General features: G+C 37.7%; 1 protein-coding gene and 1 non-coding gene across 4 annotated transcripts; one reads left to right on the forward strand and one right to left on the reverse strand.

The window, feature by feature from the left end:
* The first annotated feature begins 1,380 nt into the window (after positions 1-1,380).
* Positions 1,381-14,396, forward strand: LOC141903721 (mitochondrial dicarboxylate carrier-like). 3 transcript variants are annotated; one of them, XM_074791974.1, is made up of 9 exons: positions 1,381-1,564; positions 2,852-2,971; positions 4,963-5,123; positions 5,212-5,253; positions 6,325-6,439; positions 6,700-6,792; positions 7,699-7,779; positions 7,871-7,927; positions 12,852-14,396. In XM_074791974.1, exons 1-9 carry the CDS (start codon positions 1,457-1,459, stop codon positions 12,996-12,998), a joined length of 924 nt encoding a protein of 307 aa, XP_074648075.1. In that variant the 5' UTR covers positions 1,381-1,456; the 3' UTR covers positions 12,999-14,396. The 3 variants fall into 3 exon arrangements, with proteins under 3 accessions (XP_074648075.1, XP_074648077.1, XP_074648076.1); XM_074791976.1 differs by lacking the exon at positions 12,852-14,396 and adding an exon at positions 8,163-11,043; XM_074791975.1 differs by lacking the exon at positions 12,852-14,396 and adding an exon at positions 8,793-11,043.
* Positions 14,397-16,942: 2,546 nt separating this feature from the next.
* On the reverse strand, positions 16,943-17,024 carry Trnal-uag (transfer RNA leucine (anticodon UAG)). Its single transcript has one exon. It is a non-coding gene; the product is annotated as a tRNA-Leu (tRNA).
* Between the last annotated feature and the right edge of the window lie 5,612 nt (positions 17,025-22,636).

Genomic DNA, 22,636 nt, shown 5'->3' on the forward strand with positions numbered 1-22,636 from the left:
ACACGAAATTCGACTTATTATGTCGAAATTCGACTTATTAAGTCGAATTTCGAGATAATAAGTCGAATTTCGTGTTAATTAAGTCGAATTTCGAGTTTTATTTTCATGTCGAATTTCGACTTATTAAGTCGAAATTCGACTTAATTAACACGAAATTCGACTTATTATCTCGAAATTCGACTTATTATGTCGAAATTCGACTTAATAAATCGAAATTATGAAAAAAATTAATTGTGATTAATTCATAATAGATTACTATACGCAAATTCGAAATGGTCAGGCGCTGAGTTATATTTCTGACAGAATTGAAAATTACGTTTATAAGCTGTTGGTAGTCGAATCTGAGAGGAGTAACATTTTATGAAAAATGTTTGGCGTGAAAGTGGAAAATTTATAATAATAATAATCAACAGAATTACAAGAGGGTTTCTGCGAAAGCAGCAGAAACCCTAATAAAGGTAAATCCTCTCAAAAACGAGGGGTAGTGCATTTAGTACGTGATTCATGTACGTTCATCACACGTTTGAAAATGTAGCCTAATTAAATTGATTGATACTGATCTACTCGCACTCAATGCCACGTGTAAGTAATGGTGGCTATCCATCAATACAAAATCAAGCACCGCATGAAGTGATTCAGGGAGAATTTTATTCTTCATTTTGTCATTCCACTACACCAGTTATTCTTTAGTTTATTTCAATGATTACACATTTTTTTAAATCGGAACGGATAATTAACTTTTGGAGAAATTTGCGGAATGCAGTGCTCCCTAATGGTTGTCGGTGGGTGATTGAACACTAGAGCCTCATTGGAGGTTGCCTAAACACCTGGGGCCACGCGCAAGTTTTCCCATCAAATTACTAACGCTTGATTACCAACGAATCATGCAGTTCACTAATGTTTCCCAATCAGCAAACAACCATCAACGAAAAAACCATTAGGCTATGTTTTATATTTCGAAAAAAACTGTTTTTTAAATTCAACTAATCAATCATGTACTGCTTTTTATATATTTTTCAGAACATCGAAATTGTCGTTAAATTTCAATCATTGCTACTGTGTGCATTTTGAAGAAAGATATGAATGGCCTAAAAAAATTTCTTTTTGAGATTTATTTTGAGATATGATTTTCTTTATTGATGAGCCGATGATAGCCACATGCTATCCTGCTCTGGTCTTCCTTCGGTAATATTTACATCTTATTTTAGGCGTAATCGGGTGCTCCCGACATGAAAACGATTGCACTCGGGTGCAGTGCTGATGCCGGCGTCCGGTAGGTCGTGTACGGTGCCGCGTGTCCTTTCCATGCGTCCGAAAATGGATTAGATGCAATGCCTCATAGTTTGATTGGCGAAGGTTAGATGCAATGACTCAAGAACTGATACGGTGGAGGTCGTGATATACGGGCTAATCAATTTTTTCGATTTATACATTTCGGGCAGGTCTATTTGAGAGAATGTCTTCGAATAGAAATTATACAGAGAAACGAGTTGGAAAATGGTATTTCGGAGGAGTAGCAAGCGCTATGGCGGCCTGCTGTACACATCCTTTAGATCTGCTCAAGGTGACCTGTCCAGTAATCCTCCAATACAAATTCATTTTATTCAATGTCTTGTTTTATTGATTTATCTGTTAGTGTTGTAAAAAAGTGGATATATATATATATATATATATATATATATATATATATATATATATCAGCACTTGTAACGCATTTTAGAAGATTTCACGGGAAATTTTGGATCAATTATCTTCTATCAATTATCTTCCTCTTTTAGGCCTATATGCTGGTATCCCCCAGGGCCCAGAAATAAGCCTGAGAAAATTGGGTCGATTAGACACTTAAGATGTCCATCCCGTGAGCTTTTTTCCTGTAAAAATCATTTTTAGTCTGAATTCGGAGACCTCTCATGTCTGTGACGGTGTCTGTATGTAGGTCAGTGTGTCCATCTTATAAAGCTATTTAGCTTCATTGATAGTAGTCTGAATACCTGTCGTTGTTACCGGTTCCCTACATGTTTGTGGAACGATGGCTAGGTACTGGACTACGTTGATGGTGGCTCGGTCTTGATGAAACTTTGGTACAATGTTAGTATGGGTCTAGTTGAGCATTACAAGGGATGGGCCCAGTGCACCACCAGCGGCAGAATTAGGCCCCAAAACTCTGTTCTTCAGTGACATACATCACCTTGAAAATGACCTCATAACTGAGGAATAGGGTCAAAATTCAAAAAGTTGTCTTGACAAAATTAAGCTATCGGCCCTAGATACTGAGAACTAATGCATGGTAATTTCAGATTTAAGTCTGAGCCCGAGAACCATTGTCACCAATATGGCTTGTTTCAATGAAATACGTGATGAGTATACTTTTTGAATGGATCTCTTACAAGAAGGGTTTTTCGACCAGTCAACTTTCAGGCAATTGTTGGCCATCTTAGTGTCATTAGATCTCAATTGTAGATAAAGATGTTTTATTATGAGAATATCAACAGTTTTTAAAGTCTTGATTATTTGACTGTTAGCACTGTCATAGGATACACTTCATATGGAAATGGGATCACCAAATTTTTGTTTTCACCACCAAGGCGAGTTGAATATTGATATGTATATTTTGTTGCTGCAATGAATTTCAAAGCTGTAGCTCATGATATTTTCTATGATTGTGTTGAGATTCAAGGTCATTTGAAATGCAGAACTTAGGATAAGGCCAATGAATCTTACGAAATAAATAATTGTGCAACAAAACAATGAGTAAAACGATTTAAATTGCTGACCCTTGTAGTCTTTTTTGCGTGTGTTCAGATACTCATAGAATTCTTCATTTCAGTGAATTTCACTTTTATTTTTACAGGTTCATTTACAAACCCAACAGAAAGCGGATATGGGTTTATTACAAATGGGTGTCAAAGTTGTCAGAAATGAAGGAATTTTAGGGCTTTACAATGGCTTATCTGCATCTGTACTAAGACAGGTAAACGATAGTTTGTATCCTCTGGCTCACAGCGTTCTAAAAGTTTTACCAATGTCTTTATAGTCCACTATTAGGGTAGAAGTTTTTTGCGAACATCACAATACACTTTTGGCTCTTTGCTATTTGGTTAACACATGTATTTTAGGCCATTTTGGTCTAAATTTTTACGCCCATAGCTTCTTTCAAGTTTGCTTACATACTATATATAAGTTGGGAACTCTCTAGGAAGGATGGGGATAAGGGGGCATTTCCTCCCCCAGAAATTTTGTAAAAGTGCCCTTTTTGCAAATATTGTTGTTATATCCTTTAGATCTGCCCTTTTGGGTTTTTCTGCCACCCTAAAATTCAAAGCCAGGTAGACCTATGGCCCTGTATTGCCATAAAGGCCTTTTTTTGGACTGTCGCATAATATTAGTGAAGTCCCTATTGTTGTCAACTCACTGATTTCCGACAATGAATGTAAAGTACAGTGTTTTCAATAAGAAGTTAACAAGCCAGGTCCCTTTGAAAAACAGGAGGGTCCCATAATATGTCACAGCCCCTGAAACGAAAGCTTGTTTGAAGTAACAGGTGGGTCCTTTACAAACGACCGACGGGTCTGGGACCTGGCTCTTATTGAAAACACTGAAGTAACTTCTGAAATGTGAGAATTTTGACGATATTCCACCAAAAGTGGTAGAAATTTCAATGCAGTGAAAGTCGCTTTTGGCGCCATTTAATTTCATTTTTAGCCCACTTGGGACTTTAGTCCCAGCGGGCTATTGCGTTCACTTTTCGTCCGTCGTCCGTCCATAGACGGAATCCAGTTATTTTGGGAAGTTTTGAAGACGCTTCAATGTAATATCTTGATATTTGGGTTACACATGTATCTACCCTAGACACATCTTCAGCCCAAAAACTGGCCCTGTCAGAATCAAGATGGCCGACTGGCAGCCATTGTTGTTCGCCAAAATCAACCCTTCTACACTTTTTGAACTTTTTGAGGGAAATTTTGAAGACGTTTGATCAATTACCTTGATCTTTCGGATGTATTTGTCAATGTCAATTTTGGCCCGAATTCTGAGTCCTGTAGCTCCCTACTGGTTTGCCATTTCTCATTGCAATTTGTGATGGGTATTCTTTGAAAAGGGATGTTTTATACCTGAGACAGGTATTTTTGATCAGCCAATTATGACGCAATTGGCGGTCATCTTGATCTTGGTGTCATCAGTACTCATTCGTAGGTGAGAAAAAATTTTTCCACATTATATTGATACCTAAGCGTATTTTGTTACCACAATCCATTAGAAACTTGTAGCTCATAACGTGTTCTTTGATTGTGGTGAGTTTCAAGGTCATTGGTTTTTGTATATGGCCACCAGGGGGCGTTGAATAATACAATATCTTAGTATTTCTTTATTATATTCGTATCAATGCATATTTTGCAACCACAATCAATTGCAAAGTTGTAGCTCATGACATCATCTATGATTGTGGCAAGTTTTAAGGCCATTAGTTATTCTATATGGTCACCAGGGGGCATTGAATAGTAGAATAACTTAGTATTTCCTTATTATATTGGTGCCTACGCATATTTTGTTAACATGATCAATTGCAAAGTTGTAGTTCATGACATGTTCTATGATTGTGGTGAGTTTCAAGGTCATTGGGTTTTGAATATGGTCACCAGGGGGCTTTGAATTGTAGAATAACTTAGTATTTCCATATTAAATTGGTAACGAGGCATATTTTGTTATCACAATCAATTACAAAATCGTAGCATATGACATGTTCTATGATTGTGGTGAGTTTCAAGGTCATTGGTTTTTGTATATGGTCACCAGGGGGCGTTGAATATTGAAATTGTGAGATTGTTGAGCATTTGAAACCACTTCCCAAGTGGGCATGGTGTCCTGGACCCCTAGTTTTCACCAGGGGGCATTTAATAGTTAGATTGTCAAGCATTACACCAAGTGGGCATGATATCCCAGGACCCTTAGTTTTATTTTTAGTTGACGTATTCACTGACTCGGTTCGCTATTTATGAAACAGTGAAGAAAAATGTTACTGAACCCGGGGAGAATTTACCATTTTATCAGAAAGTGATGTTAGCAGCAGTAGCCGGAGCATGTGGTGGAGTAGTTGGTACTCCGGGAGACATGGTAAATGTCAGGTACTGCCCATTGATTCAAATTTTATGCAACCAATGAACAAGTCAGTTTATTTGTGTTTCTTATCTACTCCATGATTTTGTTTTGAAGGATGCAAAATGATATGAAAGTGGCTAAAGAATTAAGAAGAAAGTGAGTTGAACACTAGCTGAGTATAACACTATCCACTAAAGCTTATTTAAAAAAGCAGCAGTTTTCAAACAACCTGAGGATAAATCCAGACCTGCACTATATTCAAATCTTGAATATTGATTTTCTGCAAAAATTCAGAGCATGGCACCAGACATTCAGAACTTTTGGGTTATCAATGCCAAACCCCTTCCAGTCCTAAAATGAGTTGAAATCGTGGTTCAACTGCAACAAAGGAGACAAATTAGAGTTTTGGTAAGAAGGTATCTCTAAGTTCAGAAAAAATGTTCACAGTGGATGATGTATTCAATTGTCCAGGTTGAGTCTGGTGTAACACATTAAAGTAATCTGAGTTAAAATCGCCACAATAGAATGTTTAAATGCCGGCCCAGCTTCGGGTAACTGCATGTTGTGTTTAACATGTCTGTTGTTGAGCCTTTCAAATTCTATTATATAATTGACATCCCTTCAGTACGTTTAAATAACTCAAAAGCCATGAAATTTGAATACACAGTATCCCTGTCATCAGTCTTAAAAACTCAAGCAAAGTTGTCATTCCCTTGTAAGCGTTTAACGATATCATTGGCAGCATCTCTCGCTTGTCCCTGTAATGTCAGTGTGACTACGAAAGCGTGCTTCTTGGCATCTAAATCTGTAACTAGCTATCTGAACCTCATCCTTCTGCGAATGATAATCCGTTACTTTATTTAACAGCAGTGGATTTTTGTAAAAATTAGATACCATGTTGAAATTTTTCAGCAATTTACTCACACAACATGGCACCACCAGACAGTAATAAGAACGACTGCACAACAAATATTACATACGTACTTATCAATATTACAGAATTAAATGGGCACTCTACAAAAGTACATCTACTCACACTAAATGCAGCCCTGATTTATTTTAACTATTAAATAAATCCCCCTTTTCAATATCGCACATAAACCAATAAAGTGAGCTCCGACAAATTGACATACAAGTGCTACCCACAGCCGATCGTCGAAGCGGTCAGCATACTACAACAGCCACTAGCTTACTGGACACTGACTTCCTGATATTTCTACATTTCAGTTATAAGCATGCCATTGATGGATTATATAGGGTTTGGAGTGAAGAAGGAGCCCGCAGTCTAATGACTGGTTGTACTATGGCTACATGTAGGGCTGTATTTATGACTGTAGGACAGGTTAGTGTCTAGTGTCACCCTGATATAAGTCACATATTTCATAATCAAATACATATCTACATACTAATTTGTCTGACACCTAGTTCTCGCATCATACTCATGATTCTGTATATAAAGACATTGTAAAGTTACGATAATCATTCATTCCTCATGATGCTGAGAAGGATATTGAGATTTAGATGTTTCTTATTGTTGATTGAGCACTTTAGGATATTGAACGATAGACTGTCTGTCTCATTGATGTATTTTTTACATTTCAGTTGTCGATTTATGATCAAGTTAAGCAAATATTATTGACTACTCCATATTTTAAAGACAATATGATCACTCATTTTACGTCAAGTTTGACTGCTGTAAGTTTATATATATTTCACCTATAATTTGTTCATCCCATGTAATTTCACCCACTTGTGACAGAGCTCCTGTATTCATGTTTCCAGCCATGTATTAAGGGGCAAAGACTCCCGCGGATTTTCCTTCTAGACAAAATTGTTGATTGCTGGGATTCGTTCGTTTAAATTTCATAATTATTTCATTTGTTTGTGTTGATGTTTGGGTATATTTTGATAATGCCAGTTCAAGTTGATACTGAGATGATGTCATTATCAGCCAATCAGAAATCCTGTTTTATTTTAGCCCGGGTTTTCCCATTCATAGTTCTTCCATGAAATTTATCTCAGCGATTATACAACAAGAAATTTGATTGGTGCCGCAAGTTTTCATGCGGCAAACCAGCGCATGTACCTGTGCACCCGGTCTACTGTGGCAGCCACAGGGGTCCGCGCTGTGGCTGAGTGTAGCGATGCCATCAGGTTCGAATCGCTGCCGTGGGAGGATGAGTTTATCTCCTCAGCTAAACCGTGAAGAATTGCATCATTCCGATTCAATGCCCGAATGCAAAGTATATGAAACTAACCGTCGATAAGACTGATTAGCTACCAGATGTAGCAGGACAGGGTGGCAGAACCTTCAAGATATATCCTAGCAGGCAGTGAACATTTGAATCATAGTATCCTATCTTAAGGGACATCGTGTCTTAAATCAGTATGTGTGTGTCTTCCCCTATGATATTAGGTTTGTTAGCCTGATGATAAACCTATTAATCTAAACCAATTTCCTTGAAACTTATGGATGAGTTTGGGACTGAGCCTCCCACAGTCCCAACCTCTAGGTCGAAGAAATTCAAGATGGATACTCTCTTTATATAATGCGGAGACGTGTAAATTATGCCATGTTGTTGCTTTCTGTATGTATTTTAGGGTGCAATTGCGACTGCAATGACTCAACCATTAGATGTAATGAAAACTAGAATGATGAACGCTAAACCTGGACAATATAAGGTATCAATCATTAAATTGATGTAAATTACTTAAGTCAGTCTAACCTTTTGTAAAATTCATCAAATCATGACTCTATTTTCATTTGATATAGAATATATTAGCTTGTGGTGTAGACATTGCTAAAGTTGGACCAATCGGTTTTTATAAGGTAAATGAATGTCTGGTTTTGTAAACACTAATCGCTTAGGAGGTACCGGCATTGCTACTGTGGCAAGCGAGCAATTTAATGAATTAGGGAGCCCAGAAATCCAAAAATGAGAACATTTTTACAACGAATAACTGAGTGCATCTTTGCTCTAGCTGGTGTGTGCTGCCGCTACCTCATTACTATGTAGTTGTGTTATGTAATTTGAATTTTTCTAATAATCTTCTGTTGCTATTAGGCCAAGTCATAGGCAGCTACCTCATCAAGCCTGGAATACCTTAAGCATAGAACTAGACTCTGGCAGATATTTCTGTGTTTCTCATTTGCAAGTTCAATAGAAGAGATTTAACTATACACATATACATGTAGAGCCAAATGTTTATCTGACTTATCAAACAGACATGTGCATGAACCCAATCTAATAATCTGCATGCACCTTTACAGGGATTCAAACCCGAGACTGCTTATGTACAAAGCCCTGCCCTTTTGACCAGTTTTGGCATCGTTAGCCAATGCTTTCAATTCAGTCAATAATTTCTAAAGTGCATAATCAATTTGGCTCTTTTTTTTAAATGAAATTCCAGCTACCAGTTGCAAAGTCAATATTAGACTTAAAACCCTTATTCTGTATTGATGATCTTACAAGGGTTGACAAGGTCTAAAGATATAAAATAACTTTTGAACTGAAATCGCTACTGGATGCCTCTGGTATAACAATTGCACCAGTTTATCTATGAATCAGGGGAACCATCATCATCATCATGAACAAAGGATTACTTGACTTTTCATTGTATTTTGTTAAATTAACTCACTATGTATTATTTTCTGACTGCATTGTTTTAGTGTTGCATGTTTTTTCTAACTGCAGGGTTTTGTTCCTGCCTTTGTTCGACTGGCTCCTCACACTATACTAACTTTCTTATTCTTTGAACAATTGCGCTTGAGACTGGGGACCATACAGCATGTGTAATCAGTCTACCTAGAAGCCAGTCTATAATGGTGCTAGTAGATTATGGTGACATCTATGTAATGACTATGGAACTGATTGCGTGATTGTGCGACATTGTCCACTAACTCTTGACAGGTTTTAGGTCTCTAATTTCTATAGAAGTGTCCTGGGGGATGTATTTATAAAAAAATGATTGAGGTTGCCATAAATGCAAATTCTAGATTTAATTCGAAACTAAGTTGTTGAATAGAAATCTTGTTTTTAGCCCATTTCGAGTGAAGCCCCAGAGGTCTTTTAGCCCACTTTACAGGGCCCGATCTAAGGATTAAAAGCTTCCAAGGATTTCACTTGCCCCTAACAATATCTACTTGCCCTACACAGGCAGTCAGGCTTGTGGCTCAATGATCCGTTCTGTGGTGGAATAAACCTTTGAGGCATTAACATGCACTAGCCATGGGGAGAAGTAATAATGATAACCTGCCTCCCCTAATGGGAATATGCTTGTCCTGGGCAATCTTACGCGTGCTTAGATCAAACCCTGACTTCGGGTAGCCAGAACCCCATTTGGCTTCTGTCAGTAGACGGAAATCAGAGTTAAGTATGAAATCTTCGACACGCTTTGAGCCTTTGGTTTGATACTCCATATGAAGATGTACCAAAAGCTACATCCATACCAAGATTTCGAGTCATTTGGATTCAAGATAGCCGATTGGTGGCCATCTGCTTGGACAAAATCTGCCTTTCTGTTGAAGACTTTTATAATTTTTTATCGAAAATGAAGACGTTTTAATCGATTGTCTTGAAGTTCACAAAAAATTGGGTTGATCTGAACCAAAATGCCTGTCTTGTGGCCTTTAATTATTAATTGACAAGCATTAAATTGCATGTATCCCTTGCTGTGGTAAATCCATTCCCTTTGAAAGGTGGCAGTACGTGTCAAACATCTCTGTTGATATTTGACAATTGTCAGCACTGTCGTAGGACAGAAACATATGAAGTCGAATGTATTGTTTTCCCAACAGGAGAGTTTACTACTGATATAGTAAGATCTATTTTTCAACTTATATTGCTATGTACGCATATGATTTAATTGCCATTAGTTGCAAAGTTGCAGACCAAGACATATTCTATGGTTGTTTCTTTGATAATGAAATTACATGGTATTTCCATTCTCCATGTTGTCACTTATGTATATTTTGTTACCACAATCAATAGCAAATTTGTAGCCCAAGACATGTTCTATAATTGTGTAGAGTTTCAACATCATGTATTTAAACTATCACATAAGTCTAAGCAGCATAAAACTTGTCAATCCCAAGTACGCTGCCAAGCATGGTTGCCTTGTCGGATATTTCAAACTCTAATTGAAATTTTGTTTTACATATATTTCCCCTGGATGCTTCTTTAGATCTCATGATTATTGTTTTTGTTAATCTAGTCTTATGTTGTATTAATTATTCATTTGATTGTTAATTTTATGTACAAATGTATATTTATATTTTTTTAAATTGAACACCAAGGACAGGCCGCATTTCCAAAATTGTGAGATAGAATTTACTCTCGAGTTGAAAATAAGTTCATTTTCAAATTTATTTATTTCATTCAAGTCATAATTAGACAGTTTTCGGTTTTCATCTATTTTCTTACTGACAATTGCGGAATTGTGGCATAATCATAATAATATGCATGAAATACTGGTGAGTACAACTGATCCTAGTGGAGTTTCTGTGCAGGCCTGCAAATTTCTATCAGTGATAACTGCATCGCAGCAACCTCCATCAACATGTATTTGATTGGCACAATGAGTACTTCTCCAACAGGATTGCTAGCAAGGGGTTGTTCGCATCCCGCCAAAGTGAAGTACGCACTGGCAGTTTCACTATGCCAAAGCTACCTCCAGTTGCTACTAGGTTTGTAACGGTAAAATTAAAGTGGGTAGTGTGAGCCATTAATGTTTGCCGTAGATGAATTGAAGTTGTTCGTTAATTATATAGTGATGAATGCATGTAGTACTGAATGGTATTCTCAGATGGCAACACAAGCGCAATAAGATAATCTTGTGAGAACGCTCTTTTTACTTACGATTGTTCTCTCATTTAATCACGTCTTCCACGTGGAAACATTGATTCCTCAATCATGTATAATGAGACCTGTTAATAAATGAAAATACTCTGAATTTCCATTGTTAGATTATTAGGTATATATTCCTTTTAGATTGGCATGGTCAGGGGCGGATCTAGAGCCCAATTAAGGGGGGGGGCACCTAATAAATGTAGCTATGATTATACTGTATTGACACCGATCGGCGTAGGCGCAAGACGTTCCTATGCTCCTACGGGGGTCTGGGGGTCCTCCCCCGAAAATTTTGTTTAATCTGTTTTGGGGCAATATCCTGCATTCTGAGGCAAGAATTCATGACAAATACTTCCCCTTTTCTGCTGCTGATAAACTAAAACAGAGGGATTAATTTTCGCAGGAGGTCGGTCGAAAAAAACGATCTTCACTTAAAGGAGGGAGGGGGCCCCCTCCCTAGATCCGCGCCTGATGGTGATGGGTTTTGAATAAGTCTAGTATCTAGCTGTTGTTCATTATTGAAGAAATGGTTTTGTGCTGTAATTGAGAGCCAAGTAGTCGGGGCTGTAAGCGAGGACCTTTGATTTGGCCTGCTGTTCAATTTGTTTGGCTTTGCCTCCACATTTTGGCCTTATCTGAATCTTAGGCCAGTTGTTAGCTGAAAAACACTACTGAACACGTCACTTGCTTCAGAACTATTTTGTTTCACATTTTTACTGTGTTGATCCTAATAGAATGGTTCTGGGAGTAACTTCCTGTTAGCTCTTGGTGGAACAAATTGTAACCACTGAATATAAACAGCTGATATTTTGTCATTAGGAGGGAAATAGGTGGTGGAATTGAAATGGCAAGTTTCGTCAGCTCTAAGCCATTTGGATGTGCTGGGAGAGAATTTGCTAAATTTCATTTCAATGAATTTTTCTTCATTCTTCCAATCGATGCTTGACCTAGTTGCATGACATCACAGGGAAAGCCCTTCACATAGGGCATAACTTGGAAATCCCTCTAGAAGGGCTTTCCCAGTGGCACTATCAAGAACTTTCTCTACCACGTACTTGTGACTCATAGGGAAAACCAATTCCCATGTATATCATCGAAGTTGAACAGGCTTGCTACGAAGTGCACCATGATTTCATCTTTATCAGCTGTTGATATGTTATTGCAAATCCAAGAACAAATCGATTTTTGTGCCCAAAACTAAAATGTACTCAGTTGATCCTACTGGACCTATGGTCCTTTATTGAATTATGTGCCAAGTTTTCTCTGTTGATTGGTTTAGCTGCACATCAGTAGTCCTGCGGTTGCTTTGATGTTTTACTTGCGGGTATATTTTACCACACACAAAAAAGAGTATTTCAAGTTTAATTTCTCTGAAATTCTAAGATGATAAAGTTAAATTCGTTGAAAGACTCCAAGTTCACCGTAGAAGTTTTATCTTTGTCAATTGCATAAGGGTTGAGTAGAAATAGCTTCATCTTAAATTTCAAGCAAGCGCCGTAGGCATGGATGACTGCAATTTAGCAATACGTTTGGTTGCAATTCAGTTGAGTTTTATTTAAGCGAAAAAAATGAATTATGAAGATCATTGAGAGGAAGATATAAACACAGTGATCTGAAGTGTCTGTACCTGCAAAACTGCCTGACTGATTTACATAAAAAACACGATTGTGCCGTTTAGATTAAAGTTACACACATATAACCCACATATTTCGTCATAAAAAGCGATTGCTATATCAGGCTGGCTGTTTTCGCCCCAGGGCTCTTGTCTTCAATGAACCACCCAAAGAATTTTCGCTGGAGAAGCCTGTGCCAGGGCTTTGGATCTATGATCCTCGTTGGACTTTGTATTGATTAATGAAATTTTGCATTCAATTTTTTTGAAAATCTACTGTTGGTTATTTCCAGGGCTTTCTACCAGCATTCGTCAGACTAGGTCCACATACAATTCTTACGTTTTTATTTTTTGAACAAATTCGACTTCATTTCGGTGAAATAGTTCGTACACCTATTGAAGACGAGGCTGACCATCATGAACACCATGGAGGACACTAGAAGATCGCGAAGATAGTACAGGTCACACTATTGTCAGGAATTTGTTTAATTGGGAGTGTAAGTGTTCTCCATCCAAAGAGTGATATATATAGCTTCAGTGGAGACAGGCAAGTAGCTTCACTGTTTTTATTGGCAGTTCATTTTCCTTAAGATTCAAGGCTAACTTTGGACTTCAATGCCAGACCTAGTTAACTGTAGACCTATTTTTCTGGAAGTACATAGGACAAGCCCACGATTTCATTTGATATCTAAGAGTATGTTTTAAAAATGTGGACCTTTTTGGATTTCATACCTGCCTCCACCCCCACGCTACGAGTCTGGGACACAATGGCCGACCCAGGGGTGGTTCAGGGGTCCGAAACCCTCCCTTTTCAGAAGAGTGCCCTTTTGAAATTATGAGAAGTTCAAAGGTTTGACCACCCGCTGATGCTCTAGATAACGACTATGACTGCTGTGTTTTGTTGAAGGTCTAATTTCCAACTCATTCACAAGTTCTAGTAATATTATGTCAAAATTCTGTATAACTTAGTTTTTATTGTTACGGTAATTAGAATTGGATAAAATCATCTGTAATTGATTGTTGATTTAACGCAGCTGCAGATTTCTTAGGTCAGCGGTCAGTTTTCTAAAACTCAATTTTGTGTAAATGGAAAGTACCTTTTTTACCCGAAATTTGCCCTTTGAAAATTTCTGGATGTCACTACTGAGACATCTAGGTCGGACATGCCCAACTAGAACTTTCGAGTGTGGTCCCGACTTTTGCTGGTCCCTGTTAGTCCATGGACTCTAAAACGATTCGTTTTACAGTCCATGGTTAGTCTGAGTTAGGCGAGGTAATACTGTACTGTGCTACATGTTTATGCCGGTAGGTGCTATGGGATCTATAGTCGGTCATCGCCCAGAACGAATATTGTGAAAACAAGAAACCAATGAATATGTAAGAAACTAGGAAGAAAAGGGTTTTCATTCGCACTCCCAAACCCCCTGGCGTTGCTAGTTTCTGATCTGCGTGGACAGTCGCTAGGTCGGGTACTTAATAAACTGCCATTGTATATGTCTCATGTGCCATTGTGTTAAATCGCTATTTGCAAGTAGGGTTACTAACAATTCTAGAATTTAAGGCTGTAAAGAGTATTTTGTTTGATACATTATACATATCTGGTGCCGGTCCCAGACGAATAGACTGGAGGTTTGAAAAGGCTCGTTGTTGGCTAACTGGAGGTTTTTTTAACAGGAAAAAAATTAAATCCATTTACGAGCTATTCTTACTGGAAACCGGGCCCCAGTGTATTTTAGTCTGTGTAAATCGTTGTTTGAGCATTTTGATCATGACCTGAACTGATGTGTTAAATCATATATATTAATTGTGTATTAAAACTGGTCGAAACCGAAAATGTTACTGTGTATAAACATGTTTTGTCTTTTTGATACATGCATATGTACTGATATTATTAGTATGGTTAGAATGTTATTTTATTCGATTGAATAAAAGTGCTTTACTTTTGATTTTATTATAGTTGAAATAAATATGATTATACTAGTTACGATGGAGATAAATCGTCAGTTAATTATCGGATTTTTTATTGGTACCTCGAGGAAGCTCGGTGTGACTGTCTGATGTCTAATATAACATTTTATGAATGAAACCCAGTGAATAAGTCGGAACTAGGGCCATTTAATTAGACGAGCCGATAAAACTAATAGGAAACTGTTCATTTACTGGTCCTAAATTGATATCAGTGGATTTGCAGACTTGTAAAGGAAATCCAACCTTATTTGCAATTCAACTCGGGCTGCGATTTCTAAAGAGCGATGATTTAATCAAAGTCTTTATTATAGCTGGACCGTAGTAAATAAATCCAAACTTTAATATAAATTCTCTCATTTTGTTCCTTTTTTCCAATATCATCGGTTCAGTCGCTCCGCGTACAAAACTTCTATGATTATCTTGTGTATTTGTTTAGTGTATCAGGAATTGCAGCTAGAGGCAATATGTGTCCACGCCAATGTGGATTTGGACGTTTCTTAAAATTCTACTTGAGGTCATTGGTGTAGTCGACACGCCATGTACGACAAAAATTTAAGTATTTCCCGGGTACAATTCTACCAAAAATATCTGAAATATCAAAACGGTTAAGTTTTGAATTTTCCCACATCACTGATACCAGGCCAAAAATTGAGATTTAATCCTGTATCTGGTGGTAGAAATACGTGTTTTAAAGCCTACGTAGTAGGACTGCATTTTTCGCTTCTCGTCGCTAAGCTTCAAACCACAGTAAGAGTGACGGTAGATTAAAGAAAGAATTTGTCAGATAAAGAGTTTCTCACATAAAACATTCTTTCCTTTCATTCTGTGACATATAGCATTCAGTTAATTGGCCGCAAGATTTGCTGTATAAATCCGAAAGCAAACTGACACCATCTCATCCAACTATAAAATTGCTAAGTCATGTTTGTGTGAATTGGTTAACATTTGGGCTCTCAAGTGCCTCTCTCAGTTGCAGAACGGATGCTTTTGTTGTCAGAGAATATTTTTGCAATTTGAAGGAAATTTTAATGAAGGAGAAATGGGGAAGTGATGTATTTTTCTGCGTCTGACAACAGACCGTGAATTGTTATGGAAATGAATGGTTTTATGAGAATTGAGAGCCGATCTTCGTCTGTCAAATCGTCTGCTTCTCGCAGAGAACAGACGGCCAGTTCTCTTCCAATTTATTGATTATTCTGAAGCGTGTCGAGGTCGTCGTGTCACGTGTCGAGGCGACTGCTAGGATTTAAATAAATCTCTGTTTTAAAAACCGAACAATCTGTTGCAAATAAAGAAGAATATGACGAAAAGATGCCAGAGACGAGTCTGATGTCCGCAGTGTTGTACATGAAATGTATCAAATTATTATGCATATTCATATGAAGAATGTATGCAGTAGACTGTCGGTCAGTCTATTTTCAAATCGTGAGTCCTGTTTTTTTTTTTGGGGGGGGGGGGGGGATTACAAACCTCAAAATGGGTGATAAACTGACGACTAAAAAAATGTGCAATAAATGATAAACGTGTCATCGTGAATGTTTATCCGTATTATACTTCATTCAAGGATTACCTCCGTGGTTTTTGACGAAAATAGCCTAATCAATGATAATGATAATGATAATGATATCAACAATATTGATGATAATGATGTATACATTTATAAAGCGCCTAACTATTAGCCTATATTAAAGAGCACGCGGCTTGCAGCAGTATAAATTTCAAAATTGATAATATCGAGCAGAGCGGCCAGGCCGCTTGCAGCTGACTGAACTGAGAGGTGCGTGTATCATCTAATTTATTGCGAGTAAATGATAAAGCCGATGATTAATAATAAAAGTGATGAGTATTTTAATCTTATTGATCCATTGTTTTATGTATGTTATTAAGGGTTCATTGTTGTGAGTTGAGCAAGCACGGTTTATTTATTGCTAGTTCCAGATGTTCCTTCGCAGAAACTCATGATCGCTTTTCTAGAATATTAAATAACGGGTTATTATAAATAGATTCAATCTCTATTGCCACCATCATTTCAGATTTGTAGATAAAAGCCCTTTATGTACCTATTCCCAGTCATTTACTGGTTCTAGGCGCGGATCCAGAGGGCCGGGTGTTTCAGGGGTCGTGCTTTCAGATGCCCCTTATGTCAGATGCCCCAACAATAGATTGGCGGATTAAGTAGAGAGTCATAATGGGGCTACTGCCCCTAACTCTAACCTTTAATGACTGAGATTTATTGTAAGGGGCATGAACAAGGGAAGGCAATCCATTCTATAACACCGGCAAGGCAGACAGTGACTGATGAAAACAATCGTATTAATTCGAAATCAAGGGCTTTACACGGACGCAAATTCGACCGTGATACTGCATAAAATGCTACTTAAATGGATTGAGGTTTAGAAGTAATCAAGAAAAAGTATGGCAGCGGTGGGATTCGAACCCACGCCCATTTCTGGACTGGTGCCTAAAACCAGCGCCTTAGACCACTCGGCCACGCTACCAACTGAGGTTGTGACGTGGCTCAGCCGTATTGGTAACACAAAGCGATCCACCGCGCTCTGCTCCATTTTACGCGCGAGGTTTAAACTATCTATTGGGTATGATCAACGAAAATAGTGAGTATTTTACCAAAGGGATCTAGGATCGAAGGGACGAATCCCTGAAATTCCATCTGATGATTAGAAAATTTTGTGAAAAAGAGAAATCATAATGATGTCGTGTTGGGGACGCTGAAAATGCACGACATGAAAATGACTGTAACGGAATATTCCTACAATGAAAACATGGGAATAATCCACTATTAGAAAATACTAGAAATGGCACAACCTGATAAAACAAGAACTGGAGAATGTAGGAACGTACACACTGGATTATAAAATAATAATCCAATAGTGGAATATACAAGAAATACCCCTTACTGGAAAATACAGGAAATTGAAAATGTAGGAATTTCCTGAATATTCCAGTTCCTGCAAAGTGTGATGCATGTTTTTCCGGCATTTTCCAGTTCTTGTACTTTCCAGTTCTTGTTCATTATTGATGTGCACATTCTTGTATTTTCATGTCATGCTTTTTAGATGCTAATAACTCTTCACCTAATAACACTACACTAAACCTGTAAAATTGTATATACAATGCCAATGGAATATCTATATCAAACTTTCAGCTTTGCTTACATTTGGTACTAATAATCTAAATAGACATTATAATGATGAACTGATGAATAATCAACATTAGAAAGACAATAATTTCGTGGATGATCTTTGCTTTTGCAAATGTTTATAGGCCATTTGTCATTAATTATTTATTGAAAACTGGATGAAATCCCGAAATTTCTATATAAAGATCATTAATGGATTCTTGTATTTTCATGTTGTGCACATTCAGCGATAGACAGTAGGATGCTGAAAATGAACAACATGAAAATACAAGAACTAGAAAAAGCATGACATGAAAATACAAGAATGTGCACATCAATAATGAACAAGAACTGGAAAGTACAAGAACTGGAAAATGCCGGAAAAACATGCATCACACTTTGCAGGAACTGGAATATTCAGGAAATTCCCACATTTTCAATTTCCTGTATTTTCCAGTAAGGGGTATTTCTTGTATATTCCACTATTGGATTATTATTTTATAATCCAGTGTGTACGTTCCTACATTCTCCAGTTCTTGTTTTATCAGGTTGTGCCATTTCTAGTATTTTCTAATAGTGGATTATTCCCATGTTTTCATTGTAGGAATATTCCGTTACAGTCATTTTCATGTCGTGCATTTTCTATCGTCCCGTCGTGTTGCCGATTTATTGAATGAGTCTTATTATGGCCGGTTTAGACTGAGTATCAAAGTTAGTAGGGGTAACTCCTCAATTTGGGTGACAACTACCATAGCAACAATGAGAAACCATGGTTATAACTGATAAGTTCTAAAATGTTCCCAGGGACTATTTTTCTGCCACATCTATCAAACCCAGCCCAAGACTCCTGAAAGCTTAACCGGATTACCGTACTTCAGTCAAGCAAAAACCCAAGTAGGCTATGAAACTTCAAATAACCAAGAATTTTAGTCAAGGCGATACCATTCAGATACAAAACCATGGCAATGGAATACCGGTATTAGCTTATAAAGCAGGACTGGGCCGGAGGACTACTTAGTTTCTCAGGATCTCACTAAAATGCACCTAGTGGGTGTTTGTATTCTTTTTCAATAACACGTTCCGATTCTTTTCAAAACTACGACTGGGGTCCTTAAAACAAAAAGATCAAAACGATATCGCAACATTCGGCGATCGGTGCTCACCGCCGTAGGCCAAGGCCTAAGCCGAAAGGGATTATTTCTGCATGGGTTAAGGCCTGGTGAACGTACGACAAAATGAGCAATCCAGTCGATCATCAGCAGATGCCTAAAAGTTGATAAACACGTCCAAGTCACGAGGCCGACTGGGGCGGCACTGGGGACTTGGTTCATTCCAGTGCGGGAGTAGGCCTACACCTATTGCATTTTTGGCCTCTCCTGGTCCACCCCTGCCGGATCGATTAGCCTATAGGAAACATTTTGGACTCATTGTTCATAGTATGAGATTTTATAATCACTATAAGGTCAATTCATGAATAGAACCCCGGAACTAATAATGATCTAATTGAATCTAGTTGAGTCTCGTCAACAGGGGCTGGTATATCTTATAGGGATTTGGTTTGGCCCTCCCCCCAAATACCGGCAGGCTACCGTACTAAGAGTATGGGAAGCAAATGCCGGACTGTGGGGGGGGGGGGTGTAATCAATGATATATATTTAAAGTAGCCTAACAAGTTTCTTTAACAGAAAGAGTAGGTAACTCGGGATTATGCAGGGGCTGTGGAATCACCCAACGCACCCTCCAGGGTGCAGAGACGGGCCTGTGGAATAGGACTAGTGACTGAATAAGGTCTCAAAGAGAGCCAAACGATAGTTAATAATTCGGGGACACCACACCTATTGTTCACATGCGTCCACGTGCATCATCCCATATTGGCCGTCACTGTCACTATAGTCACTGACGAAGTCAGGTGGAGGGCCTACTTATCAATCAAGTGTTTGCCACATATTGTAACCCCTACAAACTAGTAATTATAGTCATCAGATCTCAGGTAAGTTTTAACCTTCAATGATAACTCCCAGTTTTAACAGATATAAGCTTATATAGGCGGTACAACATCCAAATATGTGAACATCAAGAACGAAAAATTCACAACAATGATAGGCCCAAAAATTGTTTTATCGACTCTCACAGTTCATTGTCTGGCTCATGTAAATGTAGATATAAAGTATCACTAGCGATAATTAAACCTTTAGGGGGTCAGTTGAGTTTGTTAATTTGACTATATAATGCGCCTTCTGGCAATCCGCGTGCTGTTGTCAAAGGTTCACTGTCTCCGAAAATCAACATCACTTAAACGTAAGCGTAAACTTCAAGTGACGTCAGGCGTTGATGCATAAAATAAGCAGTGAGAACTACCCGTAATAGTTCAATACACTTGGATAACTATCCGCATTCCACTGGGACAGTTCGGACAGTGTTCGGGCACTGGTCAGTTGACTGAGTCGTTTCATTGTCTCTTGGGAAACAACGATCTGTGTTCTTAAACGAATGTTATAGTGAATGGCCGAACCAAAATCCGTTTAGTCTACATCGAGTTGTGTGAATAGCAATCCTCCTGTTTAAATACAAACATATATACATATACAAAAAGATGTATATATTATATCAAATTAACATAGCTTTAATCAATTCTGGGGGTGTACTCTCGAAAATGAAACTCCTAAGATTTTTGAAAATTCCATCTTAAAGACATTACAAAAGTGATGGCATATATATACACATGTTTTACTTGAACAACTTAAATTTTGCTTGAAACATCCGAAAAATTCCTGTCTCGAGAGCTAAGTAGGGATCAACTGAGAAGTAGTTGTAAGATTTTAATTGGTAAACGGTAGACTAGAAATGATTGACGGTGACTTCATTGAAGCGACTGGGCTTGACTAATATCAAGTCGCCCCGTAGTAAGTATCAGACACAAAATTACTTCAGTTTTCTGGCCTACTGACCCTGTACACGTTAATCCAACGAGAATTCCTATTAAAATACCAATTACAAAGGTCATCGCTTATCGTCTGGTTGATTTAACTGGAACCATTCGAGCGGTACGCAGACGACCAACATCCGGGACATTGTTGACAGTTAGCTCTCAACGTTAGGATTAGTTTGCATGACGAATGGCCCGAATTTCGATGACGTTCGAATTTTAAAAACGCCAGACGAACCAACCCTTGGGTGAAAATCGCTACCGAAAATCTCTGTCGTCACAAAATTAATACAAAATGAATTTAAGTTACAGAAATCAATGTATAGGCCTTATGTACCGGTATATGAAAGATTATCATTTCATTCAATTCAAAATGACTAAGGCAATTTAAGTTGTGTTTCTGCTGCTTAGTCAAATATCTGAGATAGTGAAAGTTGAAAGCGGAAAATTAGTGTCCGATCGGGAGGTTAATCGACCAATAAAAACGCTCATTGATCCGTAATAAATTTATCCTTCAATCTTTCGTGAGTGTTTTTATAATTCCCGCTGCGGCAAATCGCCAAGTGAACGAAAGATAGATTATTCTCGACTGTAACTATAACCTCAGCAGTAAAATAGACATTGTTTACGATATCATACATTGATCAATGATGTAGTTTTTCGGTTTAAGTTAAATCATTGATTTTCCTTTTAAAACTATATCACCTAATTTCAGGATTTCCAACGAACTGGTACACGCAATATATGGCGCTGATGGGGAAATTGTCTCCTGATTGGTTGTAAATGTAATCATGTGATTAATGAGTATGATTGATCGGGAATTATTTCTAATCCGGGGTCTGAATCCGTCCAGGTCATTTTACAACATTCCGGGATCAGACTATGTTTATAAACCATTCCAGCTGACTGGTACCATCTAATCCCTGTTTTAACGCGCAGGGCACCTCGTTATAACAAACCGAGGTCTCTTTATTATCCCTGAAAACATAGCGATAATAATTCTCCAATTTGTGGTAAATCCTACCCACGTCACGTGATTCATATCGATCACGTGATCATGCGTTACTTTCGCCAATGTTCGTGAATGTTGTGCACGAGCGGAAGAGTAAAGATCCACGGCAAGTCGTTAACGTATGTGATGGACATTTCTATTAATTAGAAAAAAAGGAAACAACTTCTTCGAAAGTCGTTGATAGATATCAATTCGTGTATACATATATATGTTTATATATATATATATATATATATATATATATATATATATATATATATATATATATATATATATATATATATATATATATATATATATATATATATATATATATATATATATATATATATATATATATATATATATATATATATATATATATACATATATACATATACTGTATGCTTGGTGATCTCTGATTGGTAGACGGTTTATTCACATGACTGACGCGTGCGCAAATGAGTTTAAGGCTTATACATCCGGTATGACCTGGGCGACTGCGCGCGCGTGGTTTAAAGGCTTAGATACGGATCAACACTAAGTCAAACCGACTGAAACTTGTGTGTGAGAGTGAATTGTGTATTGTTTAAGAAGATGATGGTTAGTCGACATTTTGTAGATGATCTTAGCAGCTTGTACCATCAGGAATCACAACACCACCAGCACCAGAGACATTTCACACCGGTTAAAGACGCCAGATATACCGAATTACTTTGTCAATCCGATACGTCGGGAATATCATCATCTTCAACATCAGCAGCTGCAGCATCAATGTCTTCTGTATCCCAACAGGATAAGCAGCCGCAGCCCAGTACTTCATCCGGTAAAGGTAAATCATCATTTCATTCACGTTTTTTTGCTGTGTATTAGGTCAATTTTTAAGAACGTGGAAAGAAATCGAAATAGAAATATATTTGTTAAAATTCATAGCAGAATTTAAACTTCCGGTTTTTGCGAAAGAGATATGTCGTCACTCATTCGTTCACGACACGAACAAATGACGAGAAAATATTGGGAATTTGGAAGAGCATTGAAATTGATGACTGTGAATATT

Source organism: Tubulanus polymorphus, chromosome 4 (assembly GCF_964204645.1).
Source record: "Tubulanus polymorphus chromosome 4, tnTubPoly1.2, whole genome shotgun sequence".
Classification (NCBI taxonomy): domain Eukaryota; kingdom Metazoa; phylum Nemertea; class Palaeonemertea; order Tubulaniformes; family Tubulanidae; genus Tubulanus; species Tubulanus polymorphus.